The following is a 22762-nucleotide window of genomic DNA, read 5'->3' as shown; positions in this document are numbered from 1 at the left end:
ATTTTCTGCTAATGGACTTGACATGTTTATAGCTGGTTTATTTAAAAGCATGTGATATATCCCCCTTAATTTTTTTTTTAAGATTTATTTTATTTTTATTACAAAGTCAGATGTAATGAGAGGAGGAGAGATAGAGAGGAAGTGGAGCTGCCGGGATTAGAACCAGCGGCCATATGGGATCAAGGCGAGGACCTTAGCCACTAGGCCACGCTGCTGAGCCCTATCCCCCTTAATTTAATACCTGTCTTTGCATATTTTAGATTGTTTCTAAGAGGAGAAAGAAAAAGGGAGACCCAAACTATTTAGAAAATCTGTAAAAACAACACAAAGGGAGGAAGAGGAGGTAGATGAAAGCTGTGGTGGCCACGTGCCTTCCGCTTCCTTTTACAGACTCTTGCACCACGTCTTGGATTTCAAGTTCTCAGAGGATATTAACGAAAGATGGGAAAGATGGAGCAAGGCATTTGATAAATTTCGTGGCTTAATCTTTCTTGAGTAGTAATGCGTTTTAATGTAATCTGTCAATTTTCTTTTTTCAACTATAGTTTTTGAAGTTGTTTTCCAAATAAGCAATTTCAGGCTGCAACTAGCTCAGATGGGGTTGGAGTGTGTGGGTGATGGTTTGGAGCTCAGGACTTAGCCTGGCAGAGACAGCCGAAGAGACAAAGAAACTGCCTGCCTGACATGCTTTGCCATTGGACTTGAGGGCTTCCCAGTGACTACTCCCTTTTGTTTTTAGGAAATTTCCTTTTGTGACATGAAACAGTTCATTTGACACATGGCGCCTAAACATACTCCTGCTATTGATTGCCAAAATTCAGGCTAGGGAAGCGTTGTATGCAAAATCATTTGGCTAAGAGTCTAGGGCCTACCCCAGTCAACAAACATCAATAGCTAGGGGTGGAGAAGAAGAATTTGTTTTGTAAAGAACTCCCCAGGAGATTCTGCTGGTTACCCAATTTTGGGAGCCACCCTGGGGCAAGGTCTTTTCTCTACAGCTGAACATTAATTTTCCAATCAATTCTATTCCAATACTCAGGATTCCCTCATGACCTGCTTAGAGCTAACCACACCCCAGCTTGGTGTCACTCCAGTTATTTCTCTTTAGCATTCAGGGCACACCTCTTTTTTGTTTTTTTAAAAAGATTTATTTTTTATTACAAAGTCAGATATACAGAGAGGAGGAGAGACAGAGAGGAAGATCTGTCCGATGATTCACTCCCCAAGTGAGCCACAACGGGCCGGTGCGCACCGATCCGATGCCAGGAACCAGGAACCTCTTCCAGGTCTCCCACGCGGGCGCAGTGTCCCAATGCATTGGGCCGTCCTCAACTGCTTTCCCAGGCCACAAGCAGGGAGCTGGATGGGAAGTGGAGCTGCTGGGATCAGAACCGGCGCCCATATGGGATCCCGGGGCGTTCAAGGTGAGGACTTTAGCTGCTAGGCCATGCCGCTGGGGCCCAGGGCACACCTCCTGCATTCTTTTCTAATGTAAAAGAAGAGGTAAACTTCTTCTTCCCTAGTTCCATAAATGTCAACATTCCAAATGACGCTCACTAGCAAGTTGGACAAGTTGGACTGATATAAGGCTTTCCTGCCTTGGAATTTTACAGATGCAGAAAAGTGGATCATTTTCTGCCAGGCTGTAAGATTTGCAGCTCACGCAGAGGCCTCTGTGACGGAGACCAGCCGGCCTTTATGGACTTCAATGCTATTTGCTTCAGTACACTTTGAAATGCAGGGTCAGCTCGCTGAGCTACATCATGCAATAAGAGCACATTTTTATAGGACTGGCTTGTCAGAACAGCAGCAACATGCGATACATAAAACCAATAAACACACAATGTCTACAGATTCTATCCTACTCACCAGGATAAAGCAATAAAATTGACAGCAGCCAACATAAACCTCCCGTTCTGACTTTTCAGGGTGAATTTACTGTTGCTTAAAACAGAGGAGCTGTCACGGAGCCTTAGACAGAAGTGCATTATTGGAGCAGCAAGTTGCAGGTGACACAGGGGAGCATGCCTGATGGATGCAAGCAAGACGGGTAATTATGTTTTGCTAACCTTGGGACCTTGTCGTCTTTAGTGTGATGCAATCCGCATCAGAGATTTGCTACAGGGATGCTTTTGTTTTTCTATGTTACATCTTTAGTATTAAGGACACAGTGTGGCTCCTGGGTGATGGACCAGCAATTATAATTTCTATTTGCAGTATAAATCCCTAAGGCAGAAAACAGTTCACAAATAACAAAAATCTTAAAATTTATTTTTTATTTGAAAAGTAGAGGTGGGTGGGAGTTTGAGAGGGGGAAGGGGTGAGAGTTTGAGACATCTTCTACCTACCAATTCCTTCCTCAAATACCTGCAACGCCTGGGCTGGGCCAGGCCAAAGCGAGGAGCCTGATCCTCTTTCAGCAAATAAATAAATAAATAAATAAATAAATAAATAAATAAATAATTCGTTGCTATTTTAGTTGAGAGGTAAAAACAGAGTTAGAGAGAGAGATAGAGGTATCACATTCACTGATTCACTCCACAAATGCTCATGATGGCCAGGGGTGAGCAGGTTCAGAGCCAGGACCCGGGAACTCAATCCAGGTATTTTATCAGGGTGGCAGTAATATAAATACTTGAGCCATCATCTACTGGCTCTCACGATGTGCATTAGCAGGAAGCTGGACCAGAAGTGGAGTTAGCCAAAACTTGAACCACATACACAAATACGGAATACTTTCTAAGCAGTGACTTGATGGTGGTTCTAAGCACCCACTGCATGGACCCCAGATTTCAATTTGTTATTTCCCTGTGGGTGGCAGGGACCTAAATGCTGGAATTATCATCTGCTGCCTCCCGGGGTGTCCGTTAGCAGGAGGCAGGGAACTGGGATATGAAGCAGAGTTAGATTTTACTCCAGGTGCTCTGATATCCGAGTGGTCTTTTCCATGGTGCTAAACACACACCACAAGTGCTCACATTCGAAAAATTACCCAGGGACCCCCATGGGCTGCTGCAGCCTAAGACAGGAGTACAGACCTTCGACACTCTGAGACGGGAGAAGTAGGCACAATAAACTTACCTGTGTCATACAAAAAGATTTAACATAGATTCATTTAACTGAGCTACCAGTGGCAACTTCTGGCCAACGATCCCAATCTCTGGGGGTAAAACCCAGAAACAGAGGAGATTCAGGTGGCGTACTTCCAGGAGCCCCAGGGAACAGTAGAGAGGTCCATATGATTGTATATGAATAACTATACCATAGTAATGATACGGGGGAACTCAGTGAGGGGGGAGGGAGTTGGGGAGGGGATAAGGGCCTATGAAGCTGTATTATAAAATGATACTAATAAAATAAGTAAAATTATATATGTGTATACATATATATCATATATATTATATATATATATATATATATATATATATATATATATATATATATATGCAGCCCTTTCTGCATCCCAGGTATAGTCTTGGATCCTACAAAATAGCCTGTTCCTGGAGGCAAGACAGGAAGAGAGACAAAACAAAAAGATAATTCCAAATCCCAACAAATGTAATGAAGATAATCGGGATGCTAAGAGAGTGAACTGAGTGCAGCGTGGGTGAGGCAGGGAAGAGCTTCTCTCTGGGAAGCAGCATCAGCCCTGACCCAATTGTGCGAGGGACCTCATTGGCAGAGAGCAGTGGCAGCAGCTGCGGACAACGGAAAGCGCAGGGAAGAGCTGGAATCCTTGAGCAGGAAGGAGATCCCCAGCAGTTCCCCTCAATGCCTGCTTTGCTTTTCCGGGAGTGAAGAAGAGATACAGAGGACTGGTCCCCTCGTGGCTGCTCTGTTGCTAGGCGCCACTGTGATGCCAACAGCCTCAGGGATGATGACTTCTGATCGGATATTGAAGTCAAGCCATTTTACACTGATACACAATCTAAATGTTGGTACATTTATCTAGAATTGAATCGAAATCGTATCAGTGCAGTATTGGAGGACAAACATGACAAGAAGGAATGTCTGACAATTCAGACTTCACAATGTTTGCGCTGGGATTTGGGAAGGTCTAAGCTGTGATATAATTTTTCTCATGACCTGGTTGTCCGCATTCATTGGCCCAGTCACCTGGCTGTCCCTGGAACTACCTTAGCAGGCAGCTCAGCCTTCTTGGAAATCACCTTGCTGTGTATCAGCCTCCTGGTGTGCCCAGTAGGTGGCGTACTGGGACATCTCCTTCCACACCATCCTGTTCACAGTGAATGTGCTGTGACAGGTGCTCTCCAGCGGAACAGGCTTTTTAGGGCCAGCCTAGAAACAAACTGCATTTACCTCACCATGTTTGTAGAAGAAATGCTTCTAAAGTTCCAACATTCAGAGGTAAAGTACACTTGGGATCACAGCCCACCTTCTCTATAGATGAATATTATCATCTATAGAGAAAGTGAGTACCTCAGATCTGCCACAGGGAGCCTGGCTCTGGGAGGAGTGAACCAGATGTGGCTAATATCCTAAGCTTTGCACTGAAGAAGGGTGGGTGTATTTGTTTATTTTTAATTTTTTCTAACATTTTTTTAATGGAAAGGCAGATATACAGAGAGGAGGAGAGACAGAGAGGAAGATCTTCCGTCCAATGATTCGCTCCCCAAGTGGCCACAATGGCTGGAGCTGAGCCAATCTGAAGCCAGGAGCCAGGAGCTTCTTCCGGGTCTCCCACGTGGGTGCAGGGTTCCAAGGCTTTGAGCCATCCTCAACTGCTTTCCCAGGCCACAAGCAGGGAGCTGGATGGGAAGTGGGGCTGCCGGGATTAGAACTGGAGCCCATATGGGATCCCTGTGTGTGCAAGGCGAAGACTGTACCAGCTAGGCCATTGCGCCTGGGCAGGTATATTTATTCATGTATTTATTTAGTAACGATTTGAACCGAAGGGACATGGTGGAGATGTTAGAAACTTACGGATTAAGGACACTAAAGAGTTTATTTAATAGCAAGAGTCATTTCCCAGTCTTTAAATTCGCTGTGTTTTTATTCTGTTCATTTAAAGAAACGAACAGTGAGACTTTCTCAGATTGTTTCCCAAATGGATCCACGACCATGAACCCAGAGGCAAGCACAGTGCCTAAGCTATGCGAAAAGATGAGGGGTTCAGAGTGGCCTGGCAGTGCCGTTCCAGCACGGGGTGTGAGGTGCTGCTGGTGTCTGTGTGAGTGGAGGGGTCTGGCTGCAAAGCCAGTTGCCCCTGCCACTTGACAGTCGTGGCCTCTTCCTTGTTGTGCACCCATTTCCTTGTTTGTGTCTCACAGCTTCAACTGGTCCTCCAGCCTGGGTTGCATCCCCACCAAGGAGGCTCATGGTTTCTGTGACTCACAAGGGTGAAAAGAGGGGGTCAGAAAAAGCACCCGGAAATCTCCCTGCTCCTGAAACCATCTGTTACATCTTTTCAGCTGCAGATGACAGTTTGTTTCCTTGAGGGCAATTTTGCTGAACACTTCTTGGCCTTGGCTGAAAACTTGCATCCTTAAATGTGCTGGTATTTCCACCTGAGGAGGAACTTAATTGCAAAAACGAGCAGAATGATGAACAACCCTAAAAGCACCACCAGAAAGCAAATGCCCATGGCTGTCAGCCCACAGTGTAACTTGACAGCAGAGAGTTTTACTCCCCTGAGAGACGGCGGGGTGGCACATACGGTCTGCTCGGAGCCTTCGAGCTTTTGTAGGTTTGCTTGGTACCATGTTAAGAAAGCATTATTTGAGCAGGTGCAGTCCAGGGGATTGTGACTTAAATTAATGGTGGTTTGCTGGGACAAGATGGCGACGAGATGGTATGGGATTGTGCGAATGACATTGGTGGCCAAGTTGAGATAGATTCCTTTTAGGTGGCCAAGGGCTTCAAGACTATCATGTGTCAGGTTGTTATGGCTTAAGTCGACAACACTCATTTCTCCAAGGCTACGGAATGCCTGGGGGTCAATGGAGTGAAGACCGCAAGAGGCTAAAACCAGACTCTCCAAGCGGCTCAGTGTCTGAAGCAGGTTGGTTTTGGGGATGGTCCCGTCGTAAAATGGATTCCCCTGTAAGTTCAGATGTCGGAGATCAGGCAGTTCCATGAAGAGATTCTGATTTCTGGTATCTAAGAGGCAGTGAGACAGATTCAGAACCTGCAGGTGACGGAGATTTTGGAAGGGACTTGGTTGCTCACTCAGCTTCAAGTGGGTGAAGGCCAAATCCAGAAATCTGAGTCTAGGGCAGTCTTTGAATGCCTGACTCTGGAGTTGCAGGGGCTCATTGTAACTCAGGTTGAGGTTTTCCAAGCGCAACAGACCTCTGAACTGTACCTGGCAGCAGTCAGCAGCTTCTAGATCATTATGGCTCAAATCCAGGTGCTCAAGGTTTCCTAATGTTTCCAAGCAGTCAACACCGAGCTGGAGTTTCTTTGTGTTGCCTTTGATGTAGAGATGTGTAAGGGATGGAAAACTGGCAGCACTGATGTGACACAAGTTTTCAAATTTATTTACACTGAGAACTAGTTTCTTGAGTGACTGCATGCCCTTAATCGCACTGGGTAACTGGTGCAAGTGAGTGGCTGTCAGATCCAGCTCCAGCAGCTGTGTGAAGCATTGAAACGTGGCTGCCGTGGGATCTTGGAAATGGTGTTTCTGCAAGTTGATGCTCTTCACAGACATTTCACAAAGTCCTTCAAATGTGGTTGAATTCAGTTCTGCGTCATCAGTGTCCTCGTATGAGCCCAGCCACAGTGACTGAATGGTGGACTTCCTCAGACCCTTGAAGATGCCAGACAGGTCCACAGTCCCTCCGAAGTTCACTCTTTGGAAGGTCATTGACATGAAAGCCTCGGATTCAACACTTTTAATGTCATTGCCATTGAAGTTAAGGCTCAGGTTGCTAGCCTGTTTCAGGGACTTCATGTCTTTTTTATGGAGGAAGTGGATAGCGTTATTCTCAAAATCCAGAACTTTCAGATTCTTTATTGGGAAGTTTTCAGGGAGCTCAATGGAAGAAATATGGTTGCTTCCAAGATACAAACTTTCCAAATGTTTCAGATGGTGCCCTGGGATAAACTCAAGACTGGTTATCCCTGTTTGAATTAAGAACAGATGTTTCAGTGACACGGGCCCTTTAAACGCAGTTTCCGCAATGAATACCAGGGGATTTCCCGTGAGCACAAGAGTGCTCAGTTGACTTTGGCTTTGAAAAGCATCTTCATGTATCCAGTTAATCTGACACCTTTGGAAAACATAGGCATTCAACAATCATTTAACAGAACAAGACATGCAGCATGCATTAACAGTTCTGTAAAGTGAAGCTGTCTATAGTATTACTCAAGGTAAACAGGAAAACCTACTTTAGTACTTGAATTAATTAATGAGCTATTCATCAGTAATTAGTTCTGAACACTCTGACTTGGAATTTCTTCCAGATATCTTGTCCCATTATATGGAGCCTTCAGAGGTTCGCATTTGATTTCTTAGCAACTATGGGTGGTTTAATTGACTATAGACAAAATCAAACTGTGATTTACTATTTTTGCTAAAATAATAGACAATAGGGCTGAGTGTTTGGCCTGGTAGGTAGGACACTAGTTAAGGTCTCAACTTTGTACATGAGAGTGGCTGATTTTTCGTCCCAACTCAGGTTCTTTTGTCCACATTCTTGCTAGTTCAGATCCTGGGAAACATCAGGCTGGGATAGTTGAGTCCCTGTTAGCCACATGGGAGACCTGGATCAAATTCTTGGTTCTCAGCTTTGACCTGGCCCAGTCCCTGGGGAGTGAACTAACAGATGGGAGCTCTCTCTTATGTTTATTTGCCTCTCAAGTTACACATATAAATTCTCTCTTTATACACACACACACACACACAATAATATATAGCATGGGGACATTTCTAACAGCTTGTGGAAAATGGAATTAAAAGCTAAACTTATTTTTGTGTAAAAAATGAAAATCACATAGATTTTTCATACTGCATGTTTTCCGTGAACTTTAAAAAAATTATTTGTTTTTATTTGAAAGGGTGACTTCTATAGAGAGAAGGAGAGATAGAAAAAGATATTCCACCAGCTGGTTCAGTCTTTTCCTCAAATGGCCATAACAGCCTAACTAGATTGATATGAAGTCAAGAACCAGGAGGTTCTAACAGGGGCCAAGGACTTGGACACCCTCTTCCATTGCTTTCCAGGCCACTAGTGGGGAGTTAGGACAGAAATGGAGATGCCGGGCTCAATCCAGGACTCATGTGGGACACTGGTGCACAGCTGAACCTACTCTAACACGCTAGCCCCTTTCCATGAACTTTTTGAATATCCTTTATACACACGGATCTCAACATCTGTTCTACACCAAAATAAACTTACTTTGAATTCCATTTTCCACCAACTTGTTAAGGTCACTTATATTTGTTTCATAATACATCAATACTTGCTTCTGTGCCATCCTGGACAGATGATCTCTTTTCTCAACTTCTGTTCATCAGTGAGTACAGAAATATGACTCCTTTATAGAACTATTGGGAGTCACGTGATACACACGACAACTCCAGATGTATGGTCATCAGAGGTTCAGAGAATCTCATATTGGCATTACAACTAAAATATTGGATTATACACATATGTAAACATGCACACTCATGTACAGCTGGTTTCTTCATGTAGTTGGAGGGGGGTGTCTATACAACATGACTTCCTCCATGGAAATGAAGGCTCAGTCACTCTGAAACCTTGCAAATGGAAGGACCCAAGCAGCAGAAATCGGATCGCTACGAGGGTGTAAACTTGGTATGTATGTTGGAACACAGACACACAGACACACACTGCATTTTCTTGTTTAGTTCTTCCCACCAGTTCTCAAATCAAGCTTGGTATTTGGAAGGCTGATTCTACACCTGCAACACAACAGAGGAATTCCTTTTCCAACTCATAGAAAAAAGAGGTCAGTAGATTGCGTGTGTTCCTGCTGTAAATTTTCAGAAGTGTCATCACCCAGTCACAGTCAGCCATGCTAAAATATTATGTAATACAGCATTCGGTATCTGATTTAGTACAGGATGAATTTCAATTGTTGTTGCAATTATTCATACGAATGTCTTGCATAGCACCGCTGGTACAACTGACTTCAGAAAAATTCACTTTCCTTCCTTTGATTGCCATTTACTTAAATTACAGTTAACTGGTATAAATGTATTGCATGGATCTGTTAAGAAGAATTAAGAATTAAACTAAAAATATTTTAAAAAGTATTTCATGGGAAGGAATAAGCATCCAGGATAAGCAGATTCGTTCTAACACCCATGAGAAGTTTCTGGAAACAGTGTGAATCAAAGTTGTAAATTTACTTAAGTTTATGAATGCACAAGAAACTTAAATACATACCTGGTTATATCCAAAAAGGTAAGCTTTGGGAGCCTGTTAAAGGTTGTATTTTGAATTGCAGGCAAGAAATTAAAGCTGAATTCCAAAATTTCTGTTTCGTTTGATAGAGTGTCAGGAATTTTGTTGAGTCCTAAGTTTTCACAGTTATAGGTTTTGTTCACTTCTTTCTGGTAGAAGAAACATCGTCCATTAATATTGCATTTGGTAATCTGTGTAAGTAGCTGGCAAAATCACATGTGATTTACACTTTCAGCTGTAATCCTACATATAGTAAAGTACCAGATAGGTGCTTGCGAAATGACAAAACAACTTCCCCATTACAGTGTTTTTGTGTAATAACAAAATATTCTCAATAACCACATGATCCTTCAACATAGGGCTAACTGAACAAATCATGATACATTCCCAAAATGGAACCCTGCACACAGCTAGCTGCAGCTGGCCACTTCTCCCTACATGGATAGTGAGTGATATTCCAGACACACTGCAGGTAGCAACAACAGAAAGCAAAAATACAAAACTGCATATAGTGTATATGGTGTACAAAGAAAAAGTATATGGAAAAAATGCATGTTACGAAAAAAATCATGAAAACATTGCTTTTTGTAAAAATAAGCTTATCTTTTAATTTTGTTTTCCGTGACATTTTGAAATCCATACCTCTCATAAATAATAAATAGCATACCAGCTTTTGTGTGAGAAAGGTGTATTTGCTTTTTCTACTATTACTGAAAGAAATCATGGAAAACTACAAGCTGATTATCTTTAAGGGAAAGGATGGGACTGGCGGGGGAATGGAAAAAAGACTTCTCTGTGTAGAGTTTTTGAGATTGATTGGTGATGCATAGAAATGTCTTCTTTCCCTTTGAAAACAAGTTGACTCCTGGTTGGATTCTTCAAAGCAAAACAACCAGACATTATATATTCTGTTTTGGAATAAACATCTTCCCCCTTCAAAAACAAAAACAATAAAAACCTACCCAAATGCAAAAAAATTAAACTGGAATCCTCTCCAGACATTTGACCTAACTTCATATCTTAGAGATAAGGTAGATTTAAGCATATACCACACAGTAGTAATCAGTCAAAAAACAGAATGTGGGAGGCTCACAGAAGTGACTTTGTTTTATTAGTATGTCTAAAAGAGAGAGAGAGAGATTTCTTACGTGACATAAAACAGCAACTAAGAGTGGCCCTTGTTCGGATCCCCATTCAGGCAGAAGAGTTGTCACAAGACATTTTAATGCACTGTTAGAGAACTTTAAAGGAGAATAGGCTTTGATGGCTTCAAGAAATTATGGATTTTGTTAATGATAATGACCTTGTGGTTATGTAAAAGAAATGCTATATTCTTTTTGAAGTGCATATTGAAATATTTAGGGACAAAATATGTAGGTGTTTGGGATTTCCTTTAAAACACTATTGATTCCTCCTCTCTGTGTATCTGCCTTTCCAATAAAAATAGATTTTTTAACAAAATATAAAACTTGAAAAAAAACTATTGAAAAAGGAGGCGCTAATAAAGTTTAAGAAAAACATTGATGACTATTGGCCATTGCATGACATATATGTGCAAACTTCTTCGTAAATACTTCTGTTTATGTTTAGAATTTTCTCACTATGCCATGAAAATAGCAGGAGTTAGTTTTAGTCTCTGACATCTCGAGTAGGAGTTAATTTTGATCTCTGGATCTGTCAGCTGCTGCTATCAGCCCTTAGGCCTAGGGGCACAAGGGGTAGATGACTTCCTCATCTGGTACCCCAGCATAGCTAAGGATTCAAAAGCCTGCTAGTCAGGGCTTATTAGATCCCTGGGCCCAAGTTCTAACTCTTGAACTAGCTAGGCAAAAACTGGGAGGTAGTTGGGGAGAGGGCTATGCAATGCAATGGAACGGAATGGAAGTAGTGGGGCAGGCGTGAAGGTTGGTGGAATCTACTTTTGCTTCTAGAAGTTAGAAAAATGATCTCCAGGGAATGTGTCCTTGGAGACACAAGGACCAAGGGCTGCAACAATCTCAGCATCCAGGAAAGTCCATCCAACCATCCACATGAGAGCTCATTGGTAGACCCCCAGAGACTGTCCTGCTGGCAGAGAAAAGACCTGACCCTGCACCTCCAACTTGAGCAGCGTTCCTCCCCAAGTTGCAGACACCTGCTTACCCATAAACAGAACTACACACAACTCTCTCTGAAACACAAACTTTTCAAGATGCTGTCATTTTAGTAGCTTTCCATTTTATTCCAATTTCTGCTTACTGACACACTTTTTAGTAGGTTCAGAGAGCATGCCCAACTACAGGAAATCACCAGCTCTCTTCAGTATGGTGACAATACTATAACTGTCACTGATGAAAATACCATGCTTATGTTTTCTGGTAATTAATTCTTCCTCAGGCACTGCCGCAAATCCACATAATGTCTTTGAAACACACACCTGGCATGTAACACTCAGATTGAGCTGATGAGTAGGGAAAAAGAAAGCCCTATATATGCTGGTAGGCCTGGCTTTGGTACCCATAAATATGGACGATTTCCTTGAAATCATCAAGCCCTATCCTCATTGAAAGTACTGGCAGTGTATAAAATATCTTGTGATAGGGCCCGGCGGCGTGGCCTAGTGGCTAAAGTCCTCGCCTTGAACGCCCTGGGATCCCATATGGCGCCGGTTCTAATCCTGGCAGCTCCACTTCCCATCCAGCTCCCTGCTTGTGGCCTGGGAAAGCAGTTGAGGACGGCCCAATGCATTGGGACACTGCACCCACATGGGAGACCTGAAAGAGGTTCCAGGTTCCTGGTTCCTGGCTTCGGATCGGTGCACCGGCCATTGCGGCTCACTTGGGGAGTGAATCATCGGACAGAAGATCTTCCTCTCTGTCTCTCCTCTCTGTATATCTGACTTTGTAACAAAATAAATACATCTTTAAAAAAAAAAAACAATAGAGTCCAGCATCTTATTGTCCAGTCAAGTTCAACGGCTTCTTAGGTATACCCTCTCTGGTCTGACTCTATGTTTGGTATATGCTTGCAATGGGGGAATCTCAACTGAACTTGAGCTGTGGTTATGCAACAAGGTGGAGGAATCCACCATGGTGGGAGGGTTTGGGGAGGGGTGGGAGAACCCAAGTATCTATGTAACTGTGTCACATAATACAATGTAATTAATGAAGTTAAATAATAAAAAAAAAAGTGAAAAAAAAAACAATAAAATATCTTGTGATAACTGTTCTGCCTGAATGGTGAGCTGAAGAAGGGCCACTTCTAGTTGCTGTTTTATGTCTCTTTAGTGTTACGCATATGCAGCTGCCATGCTGATGGTGGTGAAGGTACCCGTGAGCTGGGAACACACTTCAAAAAAAAATTCTGCTCCCTATTGGGATTACTGATGCTGCTGCACATATTTGATGAAATGGGACTTCCTTAATTCATCTTGTTCTACTCTGGCCCTCTATCCAACAGCTCAGTGCTGGCACTTCCTCTGTCTCCTGAACATGCCAGTGCCCAGGGGTGCCTAGATGATACTGAGGCTCAGCCTGTTGTGAATCATACTAAGCATGTTACTGTACGTGTGTGACTCAAAAAGTTGAGAATCTAGGAGGAGCTATGCTGAGCAGGGGCCTGCTGGATGTCCAGAGAATGGCAAGGAGCACCCAGAAACTGAAAGGCAGGGCAATGAAACAGCTCAATCTGAACTAGTGAAAACTCAACAACCAGCAGATGACTCTAATCACAGGGTAGTCAGAAGACCACATCAGACCTGGAATGCAGCATAAAACAATCTCTTTTTGGAAATGGTCCCTCTCTTGCAACTTGTTAAAAACAAGTTTGTTTATTTGAAAGGAGCTGGGGTTGGGGAGACAGAGAGAGAGAGAGAGAGAGACAGAGAGAGAGAGAGAGAGAGAGAGAGAGAGAGAGAGAGAGTGTCATGTTTCACCCACCAATTTACTCCCTAGATGCCCACAACAGCCAGAGTTGAGGAAGCCAAATCCAGGAACCCAGAATTCCACCTGTCTCTCCCACATGGGAGTCCTGAATTCTTGAATAAGGGGTGAATGGGAGCTGGAAGCTGGATCAGAAGCAGAAGAGGGGCTCAAACCTGAGCATTGTGACATGCGTTGTAGGCAACCCCAGCAATGGCTTAACCACTGCATCTGTTCCTTTCATATCTTTTATAATCCCACTGTACAATCAAAATTGGTATGATGAGATGGCTCCTGAGGAAGTGCCATATGCTCTGGACTCTTTTAAGAGGTATTAGTTTGTTTTTAGTTGATTGCATTTTAAAAAGAAAGATTTAATTTTGTTTGTTGTTTTGTTAGAAAGGCTGATTTATAGAGGGGAGAGAGAGAAAATTCATCTATCCACTGGTTTGCTCCTAAATGGCTGCAATGGCCAGAGCTAAGCCAACCTGAAGATAGGAGCCAGGAGCATCTTCTGGTTCTCTCATGCAGGTGCAGGGTCCAAAGGAGCCATCCTCTTCTGCTTTTCCAGATGATAAACAGAGAGCTGTTTCAGGAAGTGTACAGCTGGGACATGAATCAGCACCCATATAGGATGCTGGCACTGTAATGCTGAGGATTAGCCAACTGAGCCATTATGCTGGCCCCAGTGATTGTATATTTTTAAGACAGGAAATACACACACACACACACACACACACCCTCACTGTCATTCTTAGTCTTTTTCATTGAGATTAATTTATAAACATCATAACCCTTCACACCTAAATATTTCAGTTCCTATCTCCCACAAACAAGAATATTGTCCTGTATAGGCACAATGTCATGATCAAATTCAGAATATTAACACAGATCTGTAGTGATTAGCCAACATAGCATTTATATTCAAATCTTACCAACTGTCCCAATAATAACCTGATTGGTAGTTTTTCTTTCTTCCTTCCAGGATCCCACATTGCATTTAGTTGTGGTGGCCTGTTCTTATATTTGCATTGTCCTTCCTGACATGGGCAAGTTTTGATGAATGCAAGCTCCTATTTCACACTTTTTAAAAGTGTATCTATTGCCACTGACAATCAGCAAAGGTTACACATCTTTTGTTGCTAAAACATACCATCTTCATTGAGCCTTGCTGTCAGAATTTGGCTCCAAGCTTCCAGACAGTGCTTCGTGACAGCAAAACCCAGATGGCAGAGAGTGAAAGGGCAGGTTCCAGAAAAGCAGCAGACAGCATGACCCTCTGTGGGGACCATGTGTTTCAGTTGCCTTTCTGGGCAGATACCCGCCCATGGTTGTGGTTTCCCCGGGCTGCATGACCACCTTCTGTAGGACTTGCTTCTCTTTCTAGAACTTACTGTGTGGCCAATTCCAGCAGCATTTCCTCCCTCCTTTGCAGGTACACTGCCTTCAGGACCTTTCTGGATGTGCGCCACCCAGAAGCACAGCTGCAGCAAGGCCACGTGATTTCACCCACTGCTCTGTGCCCACCCGTATTCTAAGTCAGGGGACTTTGGGTTATGACCTGCTGGGCCCTGGGACCTGTTTCACCGTTTTGTCCCCTGCCTCAGCAGGGCTGCCAAGTGGGACATCTGAATTTGAGATCTTTTTTCCCTTCAGGTATTCATTTGCATTTTTTTCAATCAAGATCTTATTTTGCTTCTTTTTTCTTCATCTATAGCTCCCTCCCACCCTGCCTTATTTTCTCTCTTTGTAAGGGTTCAGACATTTTCTAATTTGGAGCCCTTTGAATTTCACTCTCAAGTGCTTCTTGCCAACTTGGCGGCTAGCTCATCTGTACTCGACACGCACAGCACCCAGCTCCCCTGACACAGCAGGCATCCTGGACGCTGCCTCCTGACTCCCCTGATTAATCACATTCCTATCCAAGAGGCAGCAATTGGATGGATAAACTGAATCCCAGAGCAAGCAACACTCAAATAAAAGAAGTAGTCCTAAGTAGGCACACCTCTAACCCTCTGCAGTCGATCTGACTCCCCCAGGAAAAGAATATTCCAAGTATATGCACTTCATTTTTCTGTTTTGTTTTAGAAAAGTCAGATTACCTGGATTGACATTCCAGCTCTCAGCCACCATGCTGTGTTCTCTGGGCTCAGAGGCCAGTAGATGACAAGCGACCCCACTTTGCAGCCCCACTGTGAGGATTAATGATGCAGTGTTTGTTGGTAATAAATGAAAGGAATCAACATGTCACTGTTCATCAGAAAATCATGCTATTACCCAAATCTGCTGGGAAGCCCCTGTACTTGTCAACTTGGAGTTTGCCTCAAGAATGAGGTCTACTAAACGTTCAGACCCCTTCCTTAAGGGATAGGAAGTCTCTCTTGCCATGGTTTTGAGGGGATTGTGGGCATGTCTTCAATCACACACAATTGTTTCAGAGAATGTCTAAGGTTAGTACAACCCAATCACAAAACACTGAATCCCAGCTATTCTTTGGATATTTGTCAGCCTCGAAAGGCTCAGTTGTGGTCCTGGTTTTGTTATTTCAAACCCTTCTATCATCAGCAAACATTTCTTCTAACCACTCCTATTATTTCACTCAACAGCAGTCAAGAAAATTCTTACTCTCAGAGCCAGCTCCCGTTCATCCTCTCTGACCCCCAGCATCTCCTTCCCAGCACCCACACTATAAATAGCTTTAGAACCCTTCTGCGGAGAACTCAGGCGAGACAGGAGAGGTAAAGGAAAGCACAGCACCAATGTTGTAAACTACCGCCTACAAGCCAAGCATTCCACATGGCCATGGGCTCCTGTCCTGGCTGCTCTACTTCGGGTCCAGTTCCCTGCTAATGTGCCTGGGAAAGCAGCAAAGAATGATCCAAGCGATTGGGTCCCTGCACCCACATGGGTGACTCTCACAAAACTCCTGATACCTGGCTTGAGCCTGTGGTAGCCATGTGGGGAGTGATTCATTTTCTCTCTCTCTCTCTTCCCTCTCCCATACTTCACCAGTTCCAGCTGTGTGGCCAATTAGAGTGAACCAACCAGCAAATGAAATCTCTCTCCCTCTCTCTCTCTCTCTCTCTCTCTCTGTATGTGAATCTGCTTTTCAAAATAAATAATCATTCTTAAAAAGGAGCCAGCATTAACTGAGTATGTCATGAGGCCATGTAAAAGTCAAGTGCTTTCACAGGGAAGGCTGCAAATTGCTGTCTTAGGAGGTTTCCATCTCACCTTTCTTCTCCAGAAAGAAAAGCCTCTACTACATCACAAGGCCAGGATTGTGGATTCTGGGACACTGGACAGCACTCCTGAGACCAGTGCTCAAGGCCATCCAGCACGTAGTCAAGGGACCAGAGTCTTCTCTCTCCCTTTTTTTTTTTTATTAATTACATTGCATTATGTGACAGTTTCATAGGCTCTGGGTTTCCCCCAACCCCTCCCCATGCCCTTCCCCCATGGTGGATTCTTCCACCTTGTTGCAGTATTACAGTTCAAATTCAATCAAGATTCTTTCTTTGCAAACATATACCAAGCATAGAGTCCAGCATCTTATTGTCCAGATAAGTTGAACAGTTTCTTGGGGAGACCATTTCTGGTCTGAACGTAGAGCTGGCAGAATATCGTCCCAATCAATTAAGAGTCCCAACATAACATCAGCAATTTACAACATTATGGAATTGACATGGTTTTGAGTAACCAATATGTTAAAAAAAATGCAAGTTCTTAGCCATATCCTGTGATTAGCTCATTGATATTTCACTTTTAGTTTTCTCTCTCCCGTTTGAACTTTCTTCCGTTCCAAAGTGGGAGCCATGACCAATGAACTGGCAACAGCGAGGCCTGATGTCTTCACTAGGCAGTTAGGTTAGCATGGGCTCTACAAAACCTGCCAGCAACATTCAAGGAATGACCTTCAGAGGTTTGCAGGGGCATAGGTGCTGGAGAGTTGAAGTAGTAAGTGCGAGAATAACTACTTTCATGGTGACACGATCCTATCTGAGGACATTTGGAGGAGGTAGATAGCACACCTCCCCGACCAGCAAGAGGTGCTGTCCCCCCTGCCTGCTTATCATGTCATCTGCATGTCTTGTGACACTGACCTTGTAGCCTGAACGAAACAGCCTATGGGGCTGGTAAAAACCCCTGATCTTCCCTTGCTGTTTCCCACCCCTTAAATTCATATGACAAAATCCTGACCCCCCAGGATCTCAGGCTGTAATTGAAGAGAGTGACTCAAGAGAGGTACTCAAGGCACAATGAAGGGGAGCTGCCGTACAAGCAAAGAGGAAGCAAGGGTCATGGTAACGGGGCTTCCCTGACTGAAGCAGAGATGTGGAGGGGCTGTTTCCTCCCAGCTAACGTGAAAATGAACTTGCGCTGCATCCTGAAGCTGAAGCCACACTGCACACTCACTCCCACGGGGTGCCATCAGCACAAAGCTAGAACCCTCCTGTTTCCCAGCAGATGGCTGAAACACCTCAACTGTGGCAAACAAATGTGTGTGAAGGGATTTTCTGAAAAATGTGGGATCAACTTCAAGCACTGCGTAAACACTGGTAGAACAGAAGCATTCAACTTCTAAATTCCAAGGAGGGTGGGAAGTAGGGGAAGACATTGAAGCATGGGAAAATGTCAGATGAGCGGTGCTCCGATGAAACCCAGTGGAAGCGATTGGAGAGTTTCTGAGTGTCAATTTGGAGAGTGTCAAATCTGACACTCAGAAGAAAGAATGCAGGAAGAGCCAGGCTGGCACCAGGAAGCTGACACTGTGAAAGTCAGAGCCTGGAACTATACAGTTTGCTGGAGGAAGAAAAAAAAAAAAAACTGCCTAAACGTTGAAAGCAAAGAAGAGACAGGATAGGCAATACAGGATGTTTCGGGTGTGGCAGAGTTCTTTAAGCATTGATAGAAGGAGGGAAAAATAGGCATAAGATTTTGGAGCTGATTATCAACAATTTTAAATCTTTATCTAAGAACTTCCTCTTATTTGTGCTAAATCCTCTTTGCACGTGCTAGGATCCTGTGTGGGTGCCACTTCATGCGCCGGCTGCTCCATTTCCCTCCAGCTCTCAGCTTGTGCCCTGGAAAAGCAGAATAGGACAGCCCAAAGCCTTGGGATCCTGAACCCCCCATGGGAGACCCAGAAGAAGTTCCTGGCTCCTGGCTTCAGATCAGCTCAGCTCCGGCTGTTGCGGATGCTTAGCGAGTGAACCAGTGGATGGAAGATCATTCTGTCTCTCCTCATCTCTGTAAATCTGCCTTTGCACTAAAAATAAATAAAGCTTTAAAAAAAGTTCATCTCATCGACATGCAGGAAGTGATGCATTCTGTTATTTATTCAAAGAAAAATCTCGGCACACAGGATAAAAAGGTAAGGTTTGAGATGTTTCTTTGTATAAATCTACAGTATAAAATTAATTTTGCTTTTCATCTTTTTTGGTAGAGCATAGCCAGTAATCTCTTTGCACTTATCAAAATCTGTACATGGTGCAAGCACTTCTTCTGGAATTATGTTTTTAAGGTGGGCTTACAATAGTCAGGAAAGTCTCAGTTGGCACTCTTTAAACGATTCTAGTTACTGTAACATTATTCAAATAATTATTACTTGAGATAGTAAAATTGATATCCGGTATTCACATAGTAAACGCAATTGAATAGTTTTGCATGCCTTAAGGTAAAGTATTACAATAAATAGTATTTGCAGGCTGATGGAACATACCTCTCCCCCAGAAAAGTCTTCTGAAAACTTTTCAGCCATGCTAGTTTTCAAATTACAAGATGGCTCTTAGAAAAGGATGCAATTATATTAAACATACACTGAAATAGAACATGGAATCATCCTTTTCAAAAAGGAGAGGGAATTAGCCCACAGTCACTCATCATGAGAGTGTTCTGTGAAGACCCACAAAGAAGGCTAAAGACAAAGGCAGAAGAAACTTGTTTTTATGCTCAGAAAAAATGTACAAGTATTATAAGCCAATTTAAAATTTTGAAAATTAGGGGTGGGTGTTTGGATCAACTGCTAACCTCTGCTGTTACTGTGCCCCAGGGAGCCAGATGATGAGGCTATGAGTCACTGGGCACCCCCCACAGCCAGTGTGGCTGGCACTATGTTCTCCCTGTGCCCTGACTTCAGCCTTGCCTACTCCTGGCTGCTCTGCACTTTGGGGGAATGAACCATCAGACAGAAGAGCATTCTGCCTGTAATGCGTTTACAAATAAGAACAAATAAATAATCTATGAAATAGAAAATATGGGGCCAGCTTTGTGGCACAAAAGATTAAAGCTAGCCACTTGTGATGCTGGCATCCCATAGCACACTGGTGACCTGAGTCCCCACTGTTGCTCCCTGGGCATGCCATTGGGAAGGCAGCAGAGGATGGCCCAAGATCTTGGGCCTCTGCCATTCATATTGGAAACCCATGTGGACTTTCTGGGTTTTGGCTTTAGCTTGGCTCAGCCTTGGCTGCCGTGACCATTTGGGGAGTGAGCCAGTGGATAGAAGATCTCTTTATCTTCTGGCTCTCACTCTTTCTGTGTCATGTCACTCTAAGTTCCGAATAAATAAACAGAATTTTAAAACTTTGAAAAAATAAAATATATAAAGAAAATAAACTCTGAAGATCTTAGAGTTTTCATAACAAAGGTGTGATGATAAATGCAGTCTCTCTGTGTCTCATACATGCACACATGAGAAAACAGCCTACTAATACCTTGCTCTCTGACCTGTGGCCAGAAGAACTGTGAAGCAATCCGTTTCGGTTGTGTAAATCACCCATTCTATATTAGTTTTCCCTGGCATCTCAAGCAGAGCCAGACATTTTCCTGCTCTCATGTTTCTTGCTTGTTATGACCCTTGTGGTTTTGAGAACAGCCTGGCTTTCCCACCATTCGACTAAAAAGGTTCTGTTAGTTTCTGTTCTAAACTAAATTCTAGGCCAAGATTTTATTTCTGGTCTTCTCTGGCCAGTCTTTGCCTTGCTTTGCAGATCAATCTCCCAACGCAGGGTCTGAGCCAGTGGGAAGAAGCTTCCAGCATTTTAGAAGATGGCAAGAGGCTGAGCTCAGGTCTTTGATCTCTCTCATCCCTCACTCCCAGAACTTCCCAACTGTTGATAAATACTGTTATGCTTCAAAATAGAAAGTGTCATTTGGCTCTGTTATCAGATCTCTTACCTCTGTGGGTTAGCAAAACATGGCGATCTGTCCAAACACAGGAGAGAGTCAGCCCCATTCAGGGTAAGCTTTTACAAGTCCGAAACTTTGGCAGAATCCTATACTCGCTAATCATTATCTTCAGAGTTAGGAAGCCAAAGGGCCTTTGGGGATGGTGGTCATATGCTGGGAGGACAGGAAAACAGCTTCTACAGGCGAGGTGGAAGCTTTTTTTGAGCGGTGGTGGTGGATATGTGCTGTTTGCCTGATTCCTGTTCATGTCTTATGGTCCAATGTGGATTCTTTGAGGAAAATGTTTTGTAAGAAAGGAAACCTCTCCTTTCCTCCTGCTAAGATGTCACCTGACAATTCCTTGCCTACACACTTTGTCTCCTTTCTCACAGCGCGCGTGCACACACACACACACACATTCACACCCCAAAAACCAAAACCCAAACCAACTTTCTTATAAGGACACTTCAAAAAGCCATGAACAAAAAAAAGGTACTAAAGATAAGCCTATTTCAATTCATTTTAAAAATAAAACAGGTTCCCAGTTATTTCATAATTTCAGAATGATTTTTCCAAGCACATTTTGAAGATCCTTGTGTGTATGGATCAGTCATTTTTTTTTGGTACTGAATTAATCTTACCTTTTTGTCCATGTTCTATACACTTTTGGAGGTAACCTGTGTATGCAGTTGCCCCTCTCACAAATAGTGGATGCTAAGCCAGGGTTCCAATGGGACTACAGCTTAATTTCAAAATTTCCAGACCTTTCCATCTGAATATAGACAAACCATTTGGACTCACCTCAATGCACACCTGATCCGAAGAGATGACGAGTTTACAGATTGCAGGAATCAGCAGCACCAAAAGGAAGCAGCTGACATTAGCAGCCATCCCAGCTTGGTGGGATTGCCTAATGCCTGGAACGCAGAAACGGAGTCACGCCAGGATGGCCTGCCTTGGCAGCCAGAGAGGTGCTCTGAGAGATGATTTGGGAACAAGAAATGCTGTTGACTGCTCAGCAGTTGGTGACTCTGTGTGGCAGAAAAGGGGAAGTCCCTTTGGTATACCACTCATTATTGCCAAAAATAATAGAAGACCTAGCCTAGGATTGGCCCATGCATTTCCTGGCATGCATGGGTCAGATGGGCCTTTTGGGCTAACAAACACAGCCTCTCAGTGCAGTGGTTCTGACTGACTTGGAGCCAATTTCACAGGGTTGGCCAATTCCCACAGCTGCTTTTCTAGTCACCAACACAGAGAGAGGCTGAGGAGGCAGGAAATTGCACACACTGAGACAGATGCTTTGATTTGTCCTAGTGAATGATGAGGACAGGATGAGGTTCAGGTAGGTACCTGTTCCTGGAGTCCCAGCTGCTGCCTTGGTCATCTCAGGCAGCCCTCTCCGTGCTTAGTGCAGGGAAAGGATCCCTCTGTCACTTTCTCTGGCTGTAAAGGCCCGGGAAGGCAGCTGGGATGAATCTGCCCTTGATTCTTCCCAACACGACCCCGGCAGGTGGAGGCAAGGTTGTGAGCCTAGCAAGGTGGCTACAGGAAAGCCAACTTTAGGATGGCAGCCTTGGCTCTAGTTCCTCTTTGAAACAACTTGGGAGGAGGTTTGCGCATTATCCTTGCCATGATGCACAGGGTGGCAGTAACGTAAGAAAGTCCAAGTTCAACTGTTTCTCAAGGGGCTGAACTAGTTCCCTCAGACATTGGGTCTCCAGATCTGAGGCACAGGAGCCGGTGGTGGAGGCAGGTGGGCACTGTTCTCCTGCCCCATGGTTCCTGGCATGTGAGATCACGAGCAACAAGGTCCGGCCCATCCTAGTACGGGGTCACTGTCACCAGTATGACTTTTAGGGTAGCTTTTAGTTACTGAGTTCTTACTCTGTGTCACCTACCAGAACAAATTTTATCTTTATTTTCATTGATTTCCCCCATTTGAGAGTATTTCCCTGTGTGCCATAAAGGGCTACTAACTCACTCTTTATATAGACAGAGGAACTTGTGTTTCGAGAAATTAAATGACTCCCCCCAAGAACACAAGTTTCAATCCAGGCAACTTTGCAGCTGAGGTTTTGCCTCTGGAAGGGGTTGAGGAGTAGTTGGGGCAAAAGTACTTTCCCTCTGGTGACTTGCAGAGCGGGTGCTGAAAAGCAAACCGGGCTGGAGGAATCCTGTCCTAGGCCTTGCGCCAGGACCACCACCAGCCTCCTTTCCAAGGCCATCCTCCTTAGCAAAGCATCTGTGAACAGAGGTCGACCCCAGAGAACTCTGCTGCAGAGCACCCGGGGACAT

The 22762-nt window shown here is 43.8% G+C and overlaps 1 protein-coding gene across 1 annotated transcript; it reads right to left on the bottom strand.

Moving 5' to 3' along the window:
* Positions 1-5231: 5231 nt before the first annotated feature.
* Positions 5232-21483, bottom strand: CD180 (CD180 molecule). The gene is made up of 3 exons (XM_058680052.1): positions 21266-21483; positions 9378-9544; positions 5232-7235 (listed from the first exon to the last, which is right to left on the bottom strand). The coding sequence occupies exons 1-3, from the start codon at positions 21353-21355 to the stop codon at positions 5507-5509; spliced, it is 1986 nt and encodes a 661-aa protein (XP_058536035.1). The 5' UTR covers positions 21356-21483; the 3' UTR covers positions 5232-5506.
* Positions 21484-22762: the final 1279 nt, after the last annotated feature.

The sequence above is a fragment of the Ochotona princeps genome, chromosome 23 (assembly GCF_030435755.1).
Source record: "Ochotona princeps isolate mOchPri1 chromosome 23, mOchPri1.hap1, whole genome shotgun sequence".
Taxonomy (NCBI): Eukaryota; Metazoa; Chordata; class Mammalia; order Lagomorpha; family Ochotonidae; genus Ochotona; species Ochotona princeps.
This window is presented reverse-complemented; position numbering and strand designations above follow the sequence as displayed.